This window comes from Neopelma chrysocephalum, unplaced genomic scaffold, assembly GCF_003984885.1.
Source record: "Neopelma chrysocephalum unplaced genomic scaffold, ASM398488v2 Primary Assembly neopelma1_59, whole genome shotgun sequence".
Classification (NCBI taxonomy): Eukaryota; Metazoa; Chordata; class Aves; order Passeriformes; family Pipridae; genus Neopelma; species Neopelma chrysocephalum.
Genome location: NW_020897714.1, coordinates 27548204 through 27569130, shown reverse-complemented (window position 1 = coordinate 27569130; position 20927 = coordinate 27548204). Strand labels below are relative to the sequence as shown.

At 39.6% G+C, this 20927-nt stretch overlaps 1 protein-coding gene across 3 annotated transcripts in view; it reads right to left on the bottom strand.

Moving 5' to 3' along the window:
• Positions 1-5174: 5174 nt before the first annotated feature.
• IPO8 (importin 8) overlaps positions 5175-20927 on the bottom strand; it is a 48612-nt gene continuing 32859 nt past the window's right edge. For 2 of the 3 annotated variants that reach the window (XM_027680629.1, XM_027680628.1), the window contains 4 exons: positions 14936-15141; positions 13283-13519; positions 12545-12661; positions 5175-11843 (listed from right to left, as the gene is read on the bottom strand). In XM_027680629.1, coding sequence (XP_027536430.1) covers positions 11746-11843; positions 12545-12661; positions 13283-13519; positions 14936-15141 — 658 coding nt within the window. In that variant the 3' untranslated portion in view covers positions 5175-11745. Of the gene's footprint in view, positions 11844-12544; positions 12662-13282; positions 13520-14881; positions 15142-20927 lie in introns of those variants that run through there. The other variant, XM_027680630.1, reaches the window with a different exon arrangement.

Below are 20927 nucleotides of genomic sequence, written 5' to 3'. Positions count from 1 at the left end.
TACCCTTGCAATTGAAGCCAACGCTACTTGAAGCAAGCTGTAGTTTCCAGAGTTAGAAACTGCATGGTAGTGGGACTCATGCCTAATGCTTATTGCTTTTCCTGCTCATTTCCTTTCAAATGCAAAGTCTAATTATCCTCTGTTTGAAGCAGGGCCACTTCATTCAAGATTATTGCCATTACCACATTTTGAACAAGTCAAACACCTGCCCTCCTAATCATGTCTGCCCACATAGGCCAGCCAAGCTATTCTGCTACCCTTTAGTTCCCCCTGCCCATCCGACAGAAAGAGCTGCAAGACTGACTGGATAAAATACTGAGCCACCTTCTCTGATCTCTGAGCTGACCACGCTTTGGGCAGCAGGTTGACTAGAAATTCCTATGCTCCCTTCTAAAACAAACTATTTGGTGGTTCTAAGTTTTCAAGCAGGAATAGTAATAGAAATTGTTAGAAAATTCAGCTCTCTAACATACTCCTCCAAGGGGTATATGTTTCCTTTCTTAAGGATTTTCCCGTAATCCTAAAGGATAGGCTAATGGCACACCACAAAGCCCAGGACCTGGACCCCACATGCCCAAGGGCTCAACACATTCAGTAACTCAGAATCAGAATCTTACATACCTTTAGGTAGTTCTGTTCAGAGGATTTCCAAGCTCTTCCTGCCAATGGCCTTTTTTCAAGGTCTTACAACTTTGACATTCATAGATTATCTTTCATAGCACTCACTGATGAAGTGCTGACTTGAATGCCCCCTGACAAGTTTCCTGAATGCTGTAGTATCATTTACCTGTGTTAGAGCATCCACAGTAAAAAGCAAAAATAAAAAGCACCAAAAAGTCACAATAAATGGTGCAATTAAGGCAACATAACACACTTTAAATCAGAAAAAGAGCTACAGCTCAGCTCCTGGGCAAAGAAAGGTTATAATTTACCATAGCAGGACAAAGAATATGCATCAAATTACTCACGCTTCAGAATCTTTCTTATGCACAAGCATCAGCAAAAGTGACTATACACTCGCACACAATCAGCAAACAAGAAATGGAGATTTTTCTTCTCTAATTACTGTAGGTTATAATTCTCCTGAGTGTCTCTCTTTCCCCTCCAAATAAACCCACTGGTGCTGCACTCATATTAGCAGAATTCCCCACCCAACCTGGATGGTTCATTTCCCTGGGCCTGCTTTCTAAGGTGAGAAGGAAGCAGGCTTTGCCAGAGGGTGATTTAGAGCATCTGATGGCTTAGGAGCATAACTTTGGCTATCCCACACTTTCCTACAAAAACCTAAGATAAGCCTCCTAATCTAAATTAGGTGCTTAAAATCAGGTAGTGTGCTTATTTTTTTCCTTATCTCCACATCCTAGTGCTCACGTGTGTATCTTTAAAGGTCATATCCACAGTTGGTAATTTTCTCCCCTATTTTTCTTCAACCAAAAGGGGCATATTATAAAAACCAGTAAGAAAATGCTATTGCACAAAGTTATATTGTGAAATGGAAACCATTCAGAAAAGAATGAAATGCTTCCCAGTGCTTTGGAAATTCTTTAAATTATGAACTGCTAGCGTCCTGTTAGGCAATCTCCTGCAGCAGAATAAATCTTGGACTCAGGTGTCCAATAACACAAGTGACCTTGGATGAAAGCCACAAAGATGGCAACAAAACAAACTAGCAGATGTCCCTTGACATTAAGTAGCCAGTGCTACATTTTCCTGCAGCAATACTGTCAAAAAGTTAAATGCAGTTAAAAGTCAACTACAGTTCCATATCCAAATAAAAAGTAAGAGCAAATTAAATCTTTCCCCCTCTCCTAAAATTAAAAACAGAGCAAGACCATGAAGCTATAAACTGAGTATTTAGTCTATAAACAAAGCAATACTCTCTTTTTCTTGTCATAGTTAATCTTGGACATGTTTGCCACACATTTTCTGTGTCTTCCCCAACCTGCAGCACAGTTACAGAATTTTGTATCAGGATTTGGGCCTTGATTCAGTAACTTGATCCTGAAATGCTGAAAAAAAAATTGCTCAAAATCTATTTGAAAATATTTCACACAAAACTGTATCTAAAGAAAGAAAAAAACCAGTAAGAGAATCTCATGATCCATGCTTTGTGGGAATATCTATCAACAGAGAAGTCTGGCATCATTCCACATTTCTTCCTAATTCAGCAGATCACAGTCACAAACCCCCAAGAGGTGCATGTGAGAGGAAGACAAAGGAACCCAGAATCACCATTAAGCGAGATTTCTGTGTTTACAAAAAGCAGAAGCTGAAGATCTATGGCAAGATCCTGATGCCCTGGAAAACCAGTGCATCCCGAAGCTATAGAACAGACAGCCAAGTGAGAAGGTAACACAGCCTAATCAGAGCAGACAGAGATGAGCACACACACTCCTTCTGTGACAGGCAGCCAGACATGATTTGCAACCACAAACAGCTGCTACTTCAGCCATACAGTGGCAATGGGTTTTCAGTACATGTATTTTATTAGAAGAATATCCATCTCCCAGTAACAGAAAACCCATGAAACAATCAAATGTGTCCTCACAACACTCAGGAAGAAGCAACCACAAGAACTGAGGCAGAACCACAGAACTGTGCAGAATTCTCTCTTCTTGACAGACCCACCTTTGGCAGCCAGGAAAGTCCTTTAGAGTCTCCAGCCTGATGCCTCAGACAGCATTGAGTTCCAAAATCAGCCATACTTACCTATCAGAGGAGCCCAGTGGGAGAGTATTTGCAGCCTCTTTACTTTAGTCCTATCTTCATGGGATCAGTAAACCTTTTGATTAAGAATGCAATGGGATAAATACTCTGTAAGTGAACACCAGGAGTAGTAACTTCCTTGGAGCAATTTCCATGCTTGTTCTACCAGTGAAATCAGTGCTTGAGGTACTTCTTGTGCATGGACTTTTTCTTGGCCAGGCTGGCTTTTTTTTTTCCATTCCATTCCAACGGTGCAGACAGCCTGTCAGCTTTTCTTCAAAACAATAATATAAATAGAGCTAATCATGCTGTTCACCCTAAGTAAGTTGATTCTCGCTTGGCAGAACTCAACAGCTATGATCCTTGTTACAGTGAGGAACTAGACTCCATGTCTGTGTTTAATCTCGCTTCATGCCGACACGTCGCTGAGTGGTCTATACATAGAAATGGATGGTGAGAACCCGTTCAGTGCAGTGCACACTCAGATGCACTGCAGTGCTCTGCAATTACTCTTGCTGGGGTCTTGTTTAAGCCCCTGCATCCTCCAGGAAGACACTTATGGCAGGAGGGAGACATGACCCAGGGTTTGCTTTCTCCACGAAGACGCAGCTCTTGCAGAGAACAGCCACAAGTGCTGCTGAGGGCCGTGTCAGCCCCGTGGCTCTGGTCAAATCCCCACACAAAGGAGCAGCTGTTTGGCTCCATTGCCACACTTTGCACAACAACCTGTCATGGCAGTCAGGTGCAAGGCAAGGTGTGTTGTGGAAAAAAAGGGCAGTATGGATTATTTATATTTAATAGAAACTGCTTAAGGCACCCTTATTTGTTGCAGTTGCACATTCTGCTCTCCAGGGTGCTGAGAGACAGGTGGCCAATATATTTAATAAAAAATGAAACCATCCATTATTCATATATTGATATGACATTTCTGTACTCTATATTTTACTCTGAATCTCATTTATATGACTATGGATAGTTTTCCTCATGTGCACCGCAGTACCATGTAACTTGAGCTCTGCCAGAAAAAAACAAATTCAGTAGGAAACTGCATGGGATTGGTTAAAATCCCAGTAATTTAATCAAATAAGTAATTAAATTATTTGGATTATTCATTTAACATACCTGGTAACAAGAGAAAGCAAACACTGATCATATTTCACCCTTGCTGGGGACTAAATGAAACAAACTACTATTTTAAGAGATTGGGAGCTAGAATTCAGGTTAAGATGTGGTTCTAGCTAAAAGATAAACACTGTCAGAGGGCAGGAGGTGGCATAGGAGCCACCATTTTTTACCCATTTACTCTTTAGAGCCTGTTAAAAGTGGCAATCACAACTTCAGAACCAATCCAGCATGTTCGTTAATACCTGCAGAGGGGTTTCCCAACACCCTGATACATGGCACACATGATACCGTGGGTCACCTGGAGTTCTGCTTCCAAGGCATCAGGTTCACCTCAAAGCCTCAAGAGGAATTAGCATTTGGGATGTCATTCATCACCCAGCTGAGAACCACTTTTTCTACAGGAGAGCTCGTCACACCAAGCAACCCACACAAAATACAATTAAACCATGTCACTGCTAGACAGATTAAAATTGCAGCTCAATAGAGGAACTCACTGTTACTAAGCAATTTCATAAATTAAGTATGTTCTGGCAGAGCTTCTCTAGAAGGTATTAGCAATGATCCATACTAGGACTTAGCAAATTGCTTGGGTAAAATCTTAGCTCCATTAGAGCCAATAGCAAAGCTCCCAGGCACGCACAGAGAGCCAAAATTTTAATTTCTCATGCCAACTGCAACCCATTGCTACGGCTTTGGGCAAACCACACTGATTCAGCCTCCTGAGTTAAAAAACATGGACAGCTAACCACTGCTTTTGGAGAGACTGTGGAGGATTTGCAGAAGTGGCCCATGCAGAAAAGGGTAAGTATCATCAATCAGTGCTATTTAGCAAACAGGCTACTTCAGCAACTCACCACCAGGGAAACACTCCACTGATACAGACACCAGGCTTGCAGTTCCAGCTGGATTCCCCTCTTGTCCCGTGGAGGCTTGGTAAAAGTATCTTCTTTATGAATTCCATGCACAGAAGACTGGCCCAAACTCTGGTGCAATCCCCCCTCTCTCAGGACTGCAAGATGACTACCTTCACTAGTTTGGTATTTTGAGAATTGTATTTGAGTGTTCTGCAAACATCAGCTATGTTCTTTCACAGGCAATGGGTGTACATGAACAGTTGCCTTCACAAGTCAGGGATTAACAAAAACACTGCTACACAAATGCACATATTAACTCTGCATAACACACACATTTGTTTAAAATTAATTCCCGGGTGTTCTTGCAAATAGGTTTTATGGCTGTATGAAGAGAGGCTATAAAAGGACATTTGGCTCCTTGGTAGGTGGCATGTTACATTTTTTAAAGAAATATCATTCCTCCCAGATAAATGCACAACAGATGTAACATTCGACCTAAGCAATAAGATTTATTACTATTTTTAAAGCAAATTCAGCACAGCTTAAGAGAACACTGTACAGAATTCTTTAGGCTAGGAAGAGGTTCTTCTTGTCATCGATGCATGCTTTGCATTTGTCAATTCTTGCCCTCAAAGCCAACCCACAGTTTAGTATTTCAGGCTTCTTACAAAGGTGATGATCCCGCAATTCAATCTGCTAATGTAGCACATAGCTCCCTCTAGTCACTGCAGGCATGGGCTCATATCTTTGCTTTTAATATCAAAAGAAATCTGCATGGCCTCTTTGGTCTCTTTCTGAGCCCCAAAACATTCCATGTGATTTACATTAAGCGTAATACCAACAGCACATGCAACCAAAAGCAAGTGTCACACATTGTTTGGCAATGAAAAATAAACACTACAGCTGTGATCAAAGAATGTGTCTTGCTTATATTGTCTTATATTAATTTCTTTAGCTCATGCACCTCCATATAAATATTTACTGTTTTGTATTTTCTTCAGAGGCCATAGTTCTTCTGTTTTCTAAAAATAACCTGCTTATGCATAGTCTTCTCTTTTCAAAGCACTGGTCTTCCTTTTGATAAGTTTGTTTGCAATATCTCTCTGCATGAAAAGTGGTGAAAGATGGGTATGTGCAACTTCAGTAACAAACATGTTGAAAATACCTAAAAATGAGGAACAATTCTTGGATGAACACTGTCAATGGTAAACAGTCACTGGGAAAAAAAAATCAATAGGCCTCCATGTCATGTAGTAATTTTGCATTTTTGCATAAGGGCATGAAACACAAAAATTAAAATATACCTGAGAATAACATTAAAATCTCATTTTCAAGAAAACACTCATTTTTGTTGCTGAACAGCTTTAAGCATCAAGTAATTTTTTTCAGTTTTTGCATTTCACTTCCTGTAACATAATCCCCGATGGTCCAGCAGGCAGCCCCTGACCAACACTCTCTCAGGTGAATCGTGGAGCTGACACTGTTGTGTTCACATTGGAGAAATCAGTGCATCTGAAAGGTTACCTCCTACCCCACCACACACAGAGCTAAGCACTTCAAATTGTGAACCTCTATACAGCCTATAAAAAGGAATCTTAATATACCACTTTCACCCAATTTTTTTTTATATGGACAACTACCAGTCAAAGGTATAAGCAGTGATCCAAACACTAGGACCCAGCAAACTGCTTGGGTAGAAGCCTGGCTCCATTAGAGCCAATCACAAAACTCACAGGCCCTTCTGCAGTGAGCACTGGGATCAGATCCATAGGCCAGGAAAGTTTCTACCTGTCTGTGGCCCAAGCACTGCTTTAGTTCTTCATTTTACACTGGATTTGCTTGATTGGTTTCACAAAAGCAGTGGAAGAGGGGAAAACCCAGACTGGAATCGCTTTCTGATCCCAAGTTCAAAGCATCTCACCAAATTTGGGGCTGCTCAAGCACATTCTCTTCCCAGAGAATGGCATGGGACCAACTTCTTGGACACTCCTCTAGAAGATCTAGGCAACACTGGGAACACTGCAGATCTGAGATCACATAAACACGGCACTTCAATTTAAATGGATTCTTTCCACATTCATCCCAATTACATGTGCCTGTAGATCCTCTCCAAATTGGTGTTCCCCAAAACTCTTTTAGTCAAGGAGTACTTCATCAGCCAGCTCCCTAGCCATGGGGCACTTTCAGTAGCCCTTTAGTAGGATGTATGCTGATAATCTCTAAGAAAGACTGTAAGCTCATTGAGTGTTTCCTATTAATGATTGCACATCAGCCAGGACAAGTAGTTCCCAGACTTTTTAAAGGGATGCAGCTGATTTCTGCCAGAGAAAAATCATATTAGAGTCTTTACCTCTCATTAATGGTTGTCAGTCAGGGTACTGACAATCCATACAGATATTGCATGTTGTATTTGAAAAGTATCTGAGTGTATCTGCAGTAAGTATTGGGACTAGATCCACAGGCCAGGAATGTTTCTACCTGTCTAGTGCCCAAGCACTGCTTTAGTTCTCCTTCATTTTACACTGGTTTTGCTTGATTGGAAGTAGCAGTGGAAGAGATGTCAAAAGCAAGCAGCTTGGTCTGCTCATACAACTTAGCTTTATACTAAGACTTTCTGGTATCGGGAATAGTTGCCTGGTAACATTTGACACCTGAGAGAAAAGTGTGCTACTTTCACCCATAAGATCAAGAAGTTCATAGCCACACCTGCTGGAGGCTTTGCTGCAGTGAGGGAAAAATGATTTCCTGTCCACCTGCAAACATAGTCTCTTGGACTTGAAGAATGTCCTCAATCAGAGATGGAGATCCTTGAGGAACTGACCACCAGACCACCAAACATTATCAAGACTGACTACGGCACATCTCAGACAAGGACTGGGTCCTACATTACATAGTGCATTTTTGCCTACCCTTTGAGAAAATTTCAGTCTAAGGTGTGGGGATTTCAAAGGACCCATGTTAAGAAGTAAATCACAGAGAGGTTCATCGTCTCCACATCCATCCAAACCACAGGGACAAGTGAGGGGGTTTTGTAGTTCTGTATCATCTGCATACGCCAAATGAGAGACTTTGTTCTGTATACAGAAATGCAATTGATAGGTTGCATTGCTTCAAGAACAACAGATTTTATAAAAATTGTTTAAGGTTTATCTTTTCAGGTATTTTGAATACTCCCTGAAATATCCCATAACATTGTGGTTAGCAAACAGAAGAAAAGGAGGGAAGAAAAAGTATTCTGGAATCGAAAGACAGTTAATCATTCAGGTTGTTCACAATTCCTTCAGCCCACAAAAGTCTCAATTCAGACTCTTGCTTTGTAGTAAGAAAAAAAAAATCCTCTATTGTCCTACCATCTCTCCTCTTCAACGTATGATGGAATCCAGAGTCACAAACTGCCACGACTTCACAGGCAAAGGGCATGTCCTAAAGCAGTTCATTTCATGTCTCCCTGACACCCCAGGGGCAGCTTTTTTCCCCTAAAGCAAAGAATCTCACAATATCATTTTGTGTAACATTCTTTACATATTTTGACTTATACTCCCAAAGCATATTTATTTCAGTCAGACTGTGCACATGTGGGTTTTGGGGGATTGTTGAGGTTTGGAATTTTTCAGCTTTTTCCTCAGCTTGATATTCTGCACTCTTCCTGGAGCTTTACAATTAAAGATTCTGCTTTGTAATGAAAGCAAGCCAAGTACTTCAACGTTGAAAGAGAGAGCAAAAAGAAGCAGTCAAAACATGTGGTGATTCTTATTTTCCTTTCAAGAGTGACAAAACAGCATATGCGATTCAATACCCAGGATCGGTTAATTTTATCTGAAAAAGAAGCTTTTGTAAGTTAACATTTGCTATGATTATCACCCATATAATGCTAATTTCCTATGTAAAGCCACCATGGTGCCCACATGAGTCACCTTCATACTTTGGGAATACGGGCTCGGGGCAACGTAGGTCACCAGTTATCACAGCCTTTGTTTTATTTTACAATACATTCATGATTCTCTGTACTTTCAATGGCAAATACATCATGCTTGATTGGCAATGCTGGTATCTGATATTCCATGATTACCTTGGCTTGAAAGTGAGACAGTAATGCACATTCATGTAACTCTCCCTTTAATGTATTACAAAGCTGGACATAGCTCAGAAAGAAACCCCTAAAATCCATTACCTATTTATGATCATGTACAAACAGATATTTATCATGTTAAAAGAGAACCATATGTTAAAGTGGAGGCTAGAGCCCAATAAATCTTTTTGGATGAAAACCCTTTTCAAAAAAAGGAATAAAATAATTAACATTTGCTTTTGCCAGCAGAAACATTTGCTCATGAATCTCCTGGGAAGGGAAGGGCATTTAACCTTTTTACATGCCATCCCCTCAGACATCTCTGACCCCACTGCAAAAGAGACAACAAAGATTCCCGACTCCATGCTGCTGATTAAACCCCTTGTAAGAAACATCTGGATGAAATTTTCTTGGCAGTTGATTTGAAAAGTACACAAGAAGCAGAACTAGGGAGCAGCCATAGTTCAGCCGAGTGACACAAAGATGATGCTATGCAAAAGCAGATTTTTCCTTGAACACATTAACTCCTAAATATTAGCCTGTGACTGTGCAAGCCACCTCATTAGCAAAAGAAAAATAAATCCCTCTTCTACTCTGCATGCCAGTGTAGAGAAGGCAACGGGCTTTGGAAAAAAGTCAACTCAACAATCTTGTTTCTTTTAATAAAATAACAAAGGGCTTAAATAGTTTACCTGCTTAATACTTAACTTCAACTGACAGGTAAGAGAAAAGTTGTCAATGCCCTTAATTTCCAAAAACCATTAAATTTTTGAAGGATTTCAAAACTTCTGTGGTTTCTGAGAAACTCCCCAACACACTGGATGTAACGCTTTCCTACTTACTGTCTCAGATCATGCAGCCCAGGCCTAAATTAGCAAAAATAACCTCTAATTTTTATAGCTTGACATTCAAAATAAAGGAAATCTTGGCCCTCTGCTGCTTGAGCTGAAAGAGCCTGTCCAATGCAGCTCAGCAGACTGTTCCCCTTTGGAAATACAAACCCTGGAATTCTCACAGTTTTCCATATTTACAACAGGACTAAAAGTGAGAAATTTTCACTGTTGCTATTAATTGAGTAGCACCAGTGAAAAACCTACATGAACCAGGCAAACTTTACTCTGCAGCTGCTATGTGGTGAAAAAAACAAAAATAAGGAAGCAGCAGCAGAAAAAGCATCTGAGTCTGACACAAAGGAGCAGAAAAAAGGAAACCAGAGGGGAACCTTCTGCCCCACAGTTGCCAGGCTAGGAAAATTCCAGAAGGAACAGGCAAAGACACTTTGTCTTTTCCAGAAGCCAAGGCATAGAGTGCTCAGACTCCACCAGAATTACTCTGACATATAAAAATGAAAGCTTCAGCACTGCCTAGGGCTACATTTACTGCAGTTGTGAAAAACTTGATGGGGTATGGAAAGAACTTTAACTTTTCATTTGGGACATTGCTATAAAGAAGTCGATTATCAGTATGTGTTTAAAATTGCCTGGTAAATATTTTTAAGTCATAAAGAAATTAACATATAGAAACAAAATCTGGCCAAAACATTTTATATCCCATCCAAACTTCACATTCTAATGCACCCCTACTGATTTCTGCTACACCACCTCGATCCCAATAATCTAAAAGAGGGGCACCTATTCAAATTAGTACTGCTATCACTTTCTCTCTAAATAAACTTATACACAAACACCTTGTTATATAGAATTGTTTAGGTTGGAAAAGACCTCTAAGATCATCAAGTACAACTGTCAACCCAGCACTGCCGTGTTCACTGCTAAACCATGTCGCTAAGTGCTACATCCACATGTTGTTTAAACACTTCCAGGGATGTTGATTCCAACACTTCCCCGGGCAGCCTGTTCCAATGTCTGACCACAGACATTTCTTCAGAGAAGAAATTTTTTTCTAATATCTAATCTAAACCTCCACTGGCAGAAGTAGTCTTTGAAATATGGGAAAAAAAATCTGTCAGATGAAGAAATTTCATCATGGGACAAGAACAGCCATCTGGAATGCAGACCAGAAATACAATCACAGAAGTGTAGCAGTAAGAATTAAGTTTGAAGCTTAAGTCTGAAGTGTTTCTTCTATCAAAATAAATAAAATATTGCAAATATTTTGTACCACATTGTAATACCACTGGAATGGTAATGAATGAATAAAATCATAAAAGAGGTTTATAGAATCCAAAGTAAAATCCAATATTCATCAATAATAGTGGAAATAAGAAGCCGTCATGTAGAACATGACATGTGAGAGCCACACCACTTGTCCAGCCAGGAGGTGACATGGATGTAGATGTAGAGCAGCCACCTTCCAGGCCTGCCATCCTAACTCCAGCCAGTTGAACTCATGGCTAAGAGAAATACTTTAAGACTCCTGCATCAAGGGAAAATCTGCAGTTTTGTTACAACCCTTCCACGTAACCAGTGAATGCTTTGCAACTCCCTCTGCACATTTGGTCTGCACCAAATAGGGAAGATGCTGCAATATTCCGAATCCAGCAATGTGTGTGCAACCAACGAACAATTAAACCGAGCAGTAAAAAGCAGGTGACTGGAAAACATGGAACCAAGGCTTACAGTGTATCGAGAAATGTCCTTACACTTAAAAAATTATAATGCACTCCAAAATCCATTTGTTCAGGCAATCCATGTACAACAGAAGGCACTGTTATCCATATGAATCTATCAATTCTGCACAGCAAAAACCTGAGAAGTGCAACTCAATTAGATGCAGCCTGGCCCCTCCCAGTCATTCAGGTTCCTTGAGGACAAACGTTTCCTTTCAGTCCATCAAATTATAAAAACACCACAAAAATTTGTACATTACAGTAGCTGGTTAGAAAGAGCATTCTGGTGGGGGAAGCACACTGCTAATTTCCAGAAAACCTTCAGCAGCATTAAATTACCCTCCCCTATCACTCAGAAGTCACAATGATTTCAAGAAAATGTAATGATGAGACCATTCCCATTGACCTTTGTAGCTGATCCTTCAGTTGCCACCGGGAGTACTTCCAGCAAAGTTAAATGCTGTGATCAGTCCTTTGTTGTCAAATGCGTATCCACTTTGTTGTTCTATTGTCTTTGTCTCTAGAAATCAAACAAGAAAAAGAATATGAAAAATACTCTATAGAGAACACCTTTGCCAAGAGACAATACAGCTCAGCTAAGAATGCGAAGTTGTGGAAAAAAACTCTCAGTTGAGTCCAAATTTCATTCCCTAAATGCAGTGACAGGAATAAATTACACTTGGATTTTCTCTAAATGCATAAATGCGCACACCTCTACAACCGAGCTGAGAAATTAATCCTCTACAGAGTCAGTCTATGTTACACTGTTCTGCATTCCTTTTGATTAAATCTGAATTTATTTTCCATGATGCAAGCTTTCTACACATCTAAAACCTCACACTGACAGCAATGTTAGCAGTTAAAAAGTTACAAAACTACTAAACACATCATAATCGACAGCAATCTTCATCTAATGCCTGGCTGATAGCTAGATATCACCTTAATGTGCTCTTCATTTCAAATGTCAGATTTTGCAAAACTAGTTCATACCCTGTTCAAACAGCAGTATGAGAAGGCAATTAATTAGAAGCAACAGTACAAAAAACAGTACTCTCTGAATAACACACACTTCCAGGCAAGCAATAATGTAAGCATAATATCCTACTCACGCTTCCTAGAAAATGTTAATTAGCACAGAGGTCTATTCTCTTTGTTGTTACAGATCAGATGCAGTTCCAACATCCCTGCAACACATAAAATGGCCCCAGAGAAGTGACTCACCTGCAGCAGTTCGCCGGTGTTCTGCTAATGTATAAATTTCCTGCAGCTGCTTCTTCTGATCCTCACTCAGTGGCGCCGTCAGCAAATGGTACCAGGCTGCATCCCGGCTCTGCACCGCTGTCAGAACAGGGATGGATGAAAAGTGATTGTCAGGTACAACAAAATGAAACACATGGAATTTCTGGTTGGTTTTAAAACAGAATCTGCACTGCAAAACAGGCTCAGTATTCCTGTCGGTTTTCTTAGCACAGAATCCCCACTCTAAACAGAGGCAATCAATTTTGGGGGAACTTAATACATCCTCTCCTTTCTGAAAGTTTGTCCATGAATAATGGCCACATGGTTATGTGAGTTGAATAACGTAAAACTCATATGAAAACTAAAAGCAACAGCATCATTTCTCCATTATGATTTTAACATCTAGAAGGTGAGAAATATTTCTATATACAGGAGTCCTCTAGTGACCGAGGCCCACTTAATTAGGCTGTGATCAAAAAGTTCTGAAGGAGAACACGCAGAGAGTTAACCTCTGGATGTATTTGCTACCACTTGTTTTTTCAGCACTAGTAAGCAAAAAAAATCTTAGGACTGACATCAGAAAACAAGATCACATTTTCCATTTACAGTTATCTAAATTATTTCTTGTAACAAAGAAAAGGGTTTTTCGCAGTGGTGGCCATAAACATGTCCAAATGATTTCATCACGTTATATCGTCCTGCCAACCAGAAAACACGTACTTAGAAGTGCTTGTGTAAAAAACTGGTATTCATCAACACCATTTTCAAGGTCAAGAGGTGTGCTGAACCCTTCAAGAGCAGTCTCTTCCAATGCATCTTCATCCCAGTCATCATCATCATCATCATCTTCATCCTCTTCCTCTCCACCTCCACCACCACCTCCTCCTCCTCCACCATGGTTGTCTTGCATCGCCTGGCTCACTTCATTTGTCTCATCCTCATCACTCGATATCTCTTCTGGAAAAGCATTGATACATTTTGTAAAACAAAGTTTAAAAACTGTAAGGAAACAATTGACTTAAGAATCAAAACCAATTAATAAATCTAGGTTTTGGCTGGAAAGGGGACTCTGTTAACACCCTTCCCCCAAAATCTTAAAAGCCCTGGAAAAATGAAGCTGTTAAAATGTTTCCTATATTCCAGATCAGTTAAACTTTTGTTTCTATGCAGACTTGAGAAATGTGAAACTGCCACCTTTCTTCTTCTTTCATTTATGCAGTCACTGTGCAACTATAGGACCCAAAAATTTTGAGGAAATGTCTTCGATGAAGTGGTCCATCACTGTGCTTTTTAAATTAGAGACCTCACAAATAGACACAAAACCATGAGTAAACCAACTGTAGACCAATTGTCTGCCTGCTGTTCTTCAGAGTGCTCCCTTATTTGAACAAACTTGAACCAGCGCCTCTTCTTTTGCTTTACCTTCCATTCCACTTAGAAACTATTACACCCTGAATTAAATGCAACTACAACATGAGATTCTAATTGCTACTTCTTACTTAAGGAAAAGTATTTTTGAATTATAATCAAGATGGAAAAATTCCTCCTCCAATTCCAAACCTTCAGCTCTTCCTGTTAACAGTTTAGAAAGAATAAAGATGACTACATATGCAGCAAGCAGCAACTAAATCACAGGATAGAGATTTGAAAATTACTGTGCTTCTTCCATACTGTATTACTATACATGGAGAAGAATTCTGTGATTCCACTACAGAACAATCATGTGTGAAATTTCAGTGGATTACATAATCTGCTCACATCCAATCTAATTTTCAAACCTCAAACCATCTACCTACTATTCCATGTCAAACAGATTTGCCTGCAATGCTGTGTATGATTCCCTCCCTGCAATTCCCTCCGTAAGACATTTTTTGGTGTTTTTTCTTTTCTGGCAGTTTGGGGCCTGTCTACTCAAGGAAACTCAGCTGTCTCAAACACCGTGTTGCAAATGCCTTTCCTTTTGGACAAAGAAGTCCTGGCTAGGATTTCCTTTGAAATTCAACCAAATATGGTTTTCGAATAGTTGGGTACTAGGAACAGCTTCTTTCCAGGGAGTAAGAATATAACCAGTGGAGTCCTGGCAAACTCCTGCTGCCAATGTGAGAAGACAGGGCATAATTATAACCCGGAAGAGTGGACTTGCAAGTTACTCTTAAACCAATACTAACCTTTCACAAATTGTTAGCTGTCATACTTTGAAACGTTTTCAAAACATTCTGGAATGAAAAATCAATTCCTAAGATGACCTTTCATGCACCCAGTAAGCTGAGCTATTTTCAGCAGACTAATGAGTCTTAAATACAAACTGCAATTTCTTACCCCCTTTAAATTAAATCCAGACAAAATCCACAATGTGAAAAGGGGAGATTTTACCATTATCTTCTGCAACGTGTTTTTCATCTTTAGCATGATCCTCCTGTTCTGTGAGTTCTCGTGAGGCGCAAACTTGTTTTAAGCCCAAGAAGAGGAGGAGGATTGAAGGAACAATCTGGGCAGCCACAGCATCCACTGCAGGTGGTCGGTTCTGCAATTCCATTAGGATGCTCAGTCCTATTATACACATCTTTCTGTCATGGAGCCTGAAACAACACAGACTTGTTAGAAAAAACCCCAGATTTTTAATGCAAGCATATTTAGAGAGCATTAAAATCCTGGTGCTAGACATGTGAGGCTATGTTCAAAGTCTATTTTCAAAGCTCCTAAACAAACTATTTCCTTTGTTCTGAAACAAGTTCCCCACTGGAAAGTACTTGTCCAATAACAATTAAACACCTTTCAAGCACTGGTCAAATTCCTGAAGCAACTGTTTCTGATTACCAAATGCAAAATTTGTAATGCTAAATAAATACTGTTTAATAATTATGTAGACTATCTTGTCTTTAATAAAGCATTTGATACAGATTATCATAATTAAATAGGATGGAAAATTAATTTGCCTTGGCTTAGACAGCAGTACTATTGCAGGGATTGAAAATGGCAAAAAGACTACTAATGAAGAGTAACGATAAGCAGGAATGCACTGAATCACAGGGTACATTTATGGAGAGCCCCAGGGCTAGCTGAATTTAAACACACTTATTAAAAATCCATCAGAATTGTTATATTAATCATCCAATTTCTGATGCTAACTTAAAACACATAGCTAACTCTGGTGAAAGCAGGGAAATAATTCCACCCTATCAAGAATAACTGGTAGTATACTCAAACTACGAACTTGCAAATGAATAGACCTCCAGTAAAACAAACAAACTATAGGTAATTGAAGGGTAAGAAAATCATTAAATTAGTAGCAGAAAAATTTTTATGTGACCAGAGTCAGGAAACTAGCTAAGAGCCCATGCTTTTAAACGTAAGAATTGATTTACACTTCCAGAAACAGAAGTTTCTGCAAACAAGACAGAAAAAGCCTGTAACTGCCTCTGCAGATACCTTTTGGTTCTCCTTTACTGGAAACATCAGTAGTATTCAACTCTGAGCTAAAATTACAGTATTCTGTAACTGGGGGCTTGAGAGGAGCTTGTTTTGTTTGAACTATTCAATTTGATGCTGACAGCTTCTGTGCAAGCCTTCCGCAGGACAAGTAGTGCCAGCAAGACCTACAGAAACCAAGCAAACCTCCAGATGGCAGAAGATGGCCATCCTCTACACTCTTGGGAGATACCTCCATTACTGAATCAGTTTTACTTTGGAATGAAGAGAATACAACTTGAGAAAGGAGAAACTCATCAGATGGGCAACAGAGACTGCAATAAAGCTAACAGGGGAACAACCAGCTCAATCCACCACTTCAAAAACTGCTACAGAAATACAATTTTTTAAGTGCTTACAATTTCATTACCAAAGTTTCTATGTAACACGCTACTGAACTATTATATCCTTTAAGCAACACAAGTGATCCTGTATTACAGCTTTCTAAACTTTACTTATGCTTAAACAAGCCTGGAAATCTGGAGGGATTTCATTGTACCTCCCACGTTGTTAGTCCTGTTAGAGTTTACTGAAGTGATTCATTCTCAAGAGTAGCTGACAACAAAAATAAATTACATATGACCATGTGGAACATTATGATCACAGAAGACCTTCCAAGAAAAACAAAGTCAACAAGCATGTCAAATGGCACGCTTTGTCACGTTGGGCTTGGCTGCTTCATTGCACGTGTTGAAAAATGCAACCAAAGTGCAAGTAGGCAAAGAGAGTCCTTCCATCACTGCTAACTGCAGTACTTTCTTTTCAGATGGAATGAGGCACAAAAGAAGGCATACAAACCAACCAAGGAAACTGAGACAGAGGAACAGGGTCTGCTTTGTGAAAAAAAAATCAAAACTAAATCCCTTACTTCTCTCAGCTGAAATTACTTACTCCTTTATGTTGGAAACAAGCTCATCGCCCTTTGCTCTCATGCCGGCACTTTGAAGACCAAAAACCAATCTAAAGATAAGGCTACCTATGAATGAAGCATAGCTTTTTTGGGAGAGTTGTCCTTAGTGCAAGTACAAAGGAAACAACTTTTTCTACCTCCTCTCTCTGCCAGCACTGTCATTCAGGTGTGACCAAAGCTCTGTAATCTATGCACAAGACTTCTATCCTGAATCTTTGACATGGGGGAAGCCATGAAATTCCTTCAAGACCCAAATGTACAATGAAGCAATTTCAGTCACATGTGCCAGAGTAGCCAGTGACACCATCTTTTATCACAGATTTGAAAAAGCTACTGTTGCACAACACCAGTTGCAAAGTGCAAAACAGTAAAATGTAAAAAAATCTTAGTAATTAATGGCTTAGCTTCATACTAAATTATCTTTTTGGGACACCAAATGAAGCACTGCAGTCTGAAAGGGAAGCAGCCCAAATGACCAAAATCTCCAGCGTATTTCTCATGCTCCATTTTAAAGCTTCTAAACAGAGTTTTAGGAACGAACACACATGTCTCCAGAATATGCATGTTATTAGAAGGCCCAGCAGGACAGCAGAAATCCAGGCGTCAAGCCATCTTTAGTGAACCTGAGCCAGAAGGAGACTTGTTTCTTTCACCTGCCAGCAGAGACAAACAGCAGGAAAAGCATCTGTCTTGCCTGAAGTTCAGCATTCTACTATGCCCCAGCCGTATTAAGTACCCACAGGACTGAACAAGCAAAACAGAGTTTTATGTCAGTTACATATTTTTGTAATGGTAAAAAATGGTTTCAGGACCACTCATTTGCTTTCAAATGGCTCATTATTTCAGCACCCTTCCATCTGCTCAAGGGAGCCTGGATATCATTCTCCTTAGTGATGCGTGCTTCGAGATCTGTACCTATTTGCTCAGCAGCACACAACAGTCCTCCCTAACAATCACAGGCTCTGCTTATTCCTCCATGGTGTATCCAGCCTGGAGTGTTAAACACACAACACAGGGCAGTGCAACACATGACTCCAAGTCTATTTCTAACAAGCTGTGTGTGGTCTTCATAATCTGCAGGACCTCTTCTTGCTAATACACTTCCTTCCAATACAGGACAAAAAGCTTTTAGAATCTTTTGTATTTTAAACCAAGCCGAAAGTATTTCAAAGAAACATCACTAAGCCTTTCCTTTATTGGTTTGCTGTGTTCTTTTCTATTACAATCAATACAGTTCCTGGACAAACTGCAAATAATTACCCATTTCCTTCTAATTGCAAAGTTGGGACCAAATGAGACTGGGACTTCATATACAACTCTGAGAAAACTAGGATTTCTACTTTAACTCTTATCAAACAAATACCCCTATTCAGCTTCTTAAAAAAAAATATCACTTATTGAGGGTTTTTTTTTGAAGGAAGTCCTTTCACCCTAGTTAACAGAGAAGAATTTTTAGTATGAAATAAGCATAAGTTATGCAGATGTCTCACCCAAACTTCAGCTGTCAGGGAAAAGGAAGAAATCAAGGAAAGTAAGGAACAAATGTTTCTACAAATGGCCTTTCAGTTTGAAGTTATTGTAGAAAACGTTTAGAAATAAATAAATATCCCATGACATATGGGCATTACAGGCACACAACCTGAGAAAGGGTTTCAAGAAAGCCAGTTTTGTTTGTGTCTCTGTCTTTTCCTGTTCAGTTAGGCCTCTGAATATCTGGCTCCTGCTCAGATGATGACCCCTAATACTCTTAAAAAACCAAATGATCTTCTAGAAGCAGTGCTGCTCTGAGGGAAAGGGAGGAAGTCCCTTACAGCACATCACAGTTCCTCACAAGCAGTACTATAGCAAAAGCCATACACCCGGAAGCCACACACTGAGGAGACAGCACTGAAGGAAGAGTGACTTTTAGATTTAAGCAATATTATACATAATTATTTCACTGCTGGTAGGAGTAGATCAAAGAGAGATTTTAAATCTGCTGCTGCCACTCAAGTGCAGAGTCTGAGCAGAATCTGGCATCATGATCATGTGTTTCATTTTCATAGGCTTTGTCAACTTGTGTCTCGGCTTCAAATAAGAGTCTAGTTGAAAGGTAGCTGCAGTAGCCAATGCTTTCTGAAAAGCAACACAGAAGAACCAAAAGTTAAGCTGTAACGCACAGGACTACTTGAGATTGGAGCCTAGTCAGAGCCACAGCATTTTTGCCCTCTGAATCTAGACTAGCTTTCCACTGAATGCTCCAGGATGAACTGTTTCAGGCTATAAATCTCTTTCATTTTTAATTTCTTTTAAAAAAGGAATGAAAAGTTTACCATCTGTAGGGAATGCCTTCTTTCCTACTGTCTCTGTATGCATTCAGCATTTGATATGCAGTAGAAAAAATTGACAGCACAGAGATGAATCTCAAGAACTTTGTTTTAACCATAAAAAAGGTAAAAATTGTTGAAAATCCTAAAATATCTTGCTCTTTTCTAAAGCTGGTACATATAAAAATAATTTAACAATTAACAATAAAATTATGACAAGGTGTGGGAAGTAACTTAAAGGTGCCATTTTTCAGTTATTGACACTCCAAAAGAAATGAGGGACCATTGGGTCCTTTATGCCTTCTTTGTCACTCAGGTAACCCTTCTCATGGATAACATGTATTTCTGTTAAGATACAGGCTGCACTGTAGAGATTTGTATACACAGCAGGTAGAAGATGTCAGAATGCTTGTGATATTAAGAACGATCCAGTTTTATCATAACAAATAAGAGACTTTTTCCTTACTTTTTATCTGTTTCATTTACTAATTTTAATTTTTTTTCTTCAAGAAGAGACACCTTCAAATAGAGATACAAATGGGGAATTTGCAGAAAGACTGTATACACCAAAGCAGGCAATTTCTTTTGTATCTCCAAGTGGATTTCATTCTAATAAAACAGACAGAATTAATGTGCAGAATTAATCTCTGAAATGAGGAAGTCTGTGCTACAATTCTACAAACTACTGTGCTTTCTTTGTCCCATTGAACTGTGTAATTGGGACAGAGGAGGGAGGAAAACTTTTACCATGTACATTTGACATGTGTTTTAAAAATACAACAAAAGACACACTGAGAACAAAACCCACATAAACCACTTGGTCACTGATTGATTTCAAGTCATTATTCTATTAAAGTTATAAAAAAGGTAATGCACTGCTCTAATGCACCACACAGTTCTAAATTCAAGATGAATCCTGTGGCAATAATGCAGCCATATGAAGACAGCATATAATTCTGTTCAGGAAAGACTAACTCAAGTAAGAATTGGTATGGAGAAAAGTTACTTGGACAACTGGGGAGTGGAGGAACTATCTTATAAGAAGTCCCCTGGAGACTTGCTTAGAATTGGAGAAACAAGATTGTATCAATAAAAAAGAGGCAGGAAAAGAATGATAAACTAAAAGAGGGTATGCATCTATGGGTCAGGAGCTGCCTGTGCTCATCCATGGCATGACTCCTAACACACACTTCATTTACTCTGTTGGCACAGGCTTTGTATGTAGAAGAGAAGGCACATTCTAAGCCTATCCACACACCTGCAGTCAGATGTCAGCCTCCAATAACAAAACAGAACTCCAAGTAGGAAGGTGAGAGGTAGCTGTTAACTACTTCTGACTCTCTGCTTTGTCCTTCAGTGGATTTGAATCTCAGAGTACATATCTCAGCTGAGAAGCAACCACTAAGTGTCAAGCACTGGACTTCACCTCCGCTCAGCATCAAGTGCACACTTTGCTATGTGATGACAGGCTTTGTTCCCCTTCATTTACTTTACAAATGTTCAGCTCCTGCCCAAGTGCACACTAGTGCAGTGCACACACATGTTCAAGGGAGGCTGGAATGCAGTTTAAGTTTAGGAGTATGTCAAACAGCCAGTACATCAATGGCACAATGATAAATATGCAAGGAGATAATGCATAACTCACAGGGATCAAAATCTGTCTGGGATTCACTGAGCAGAG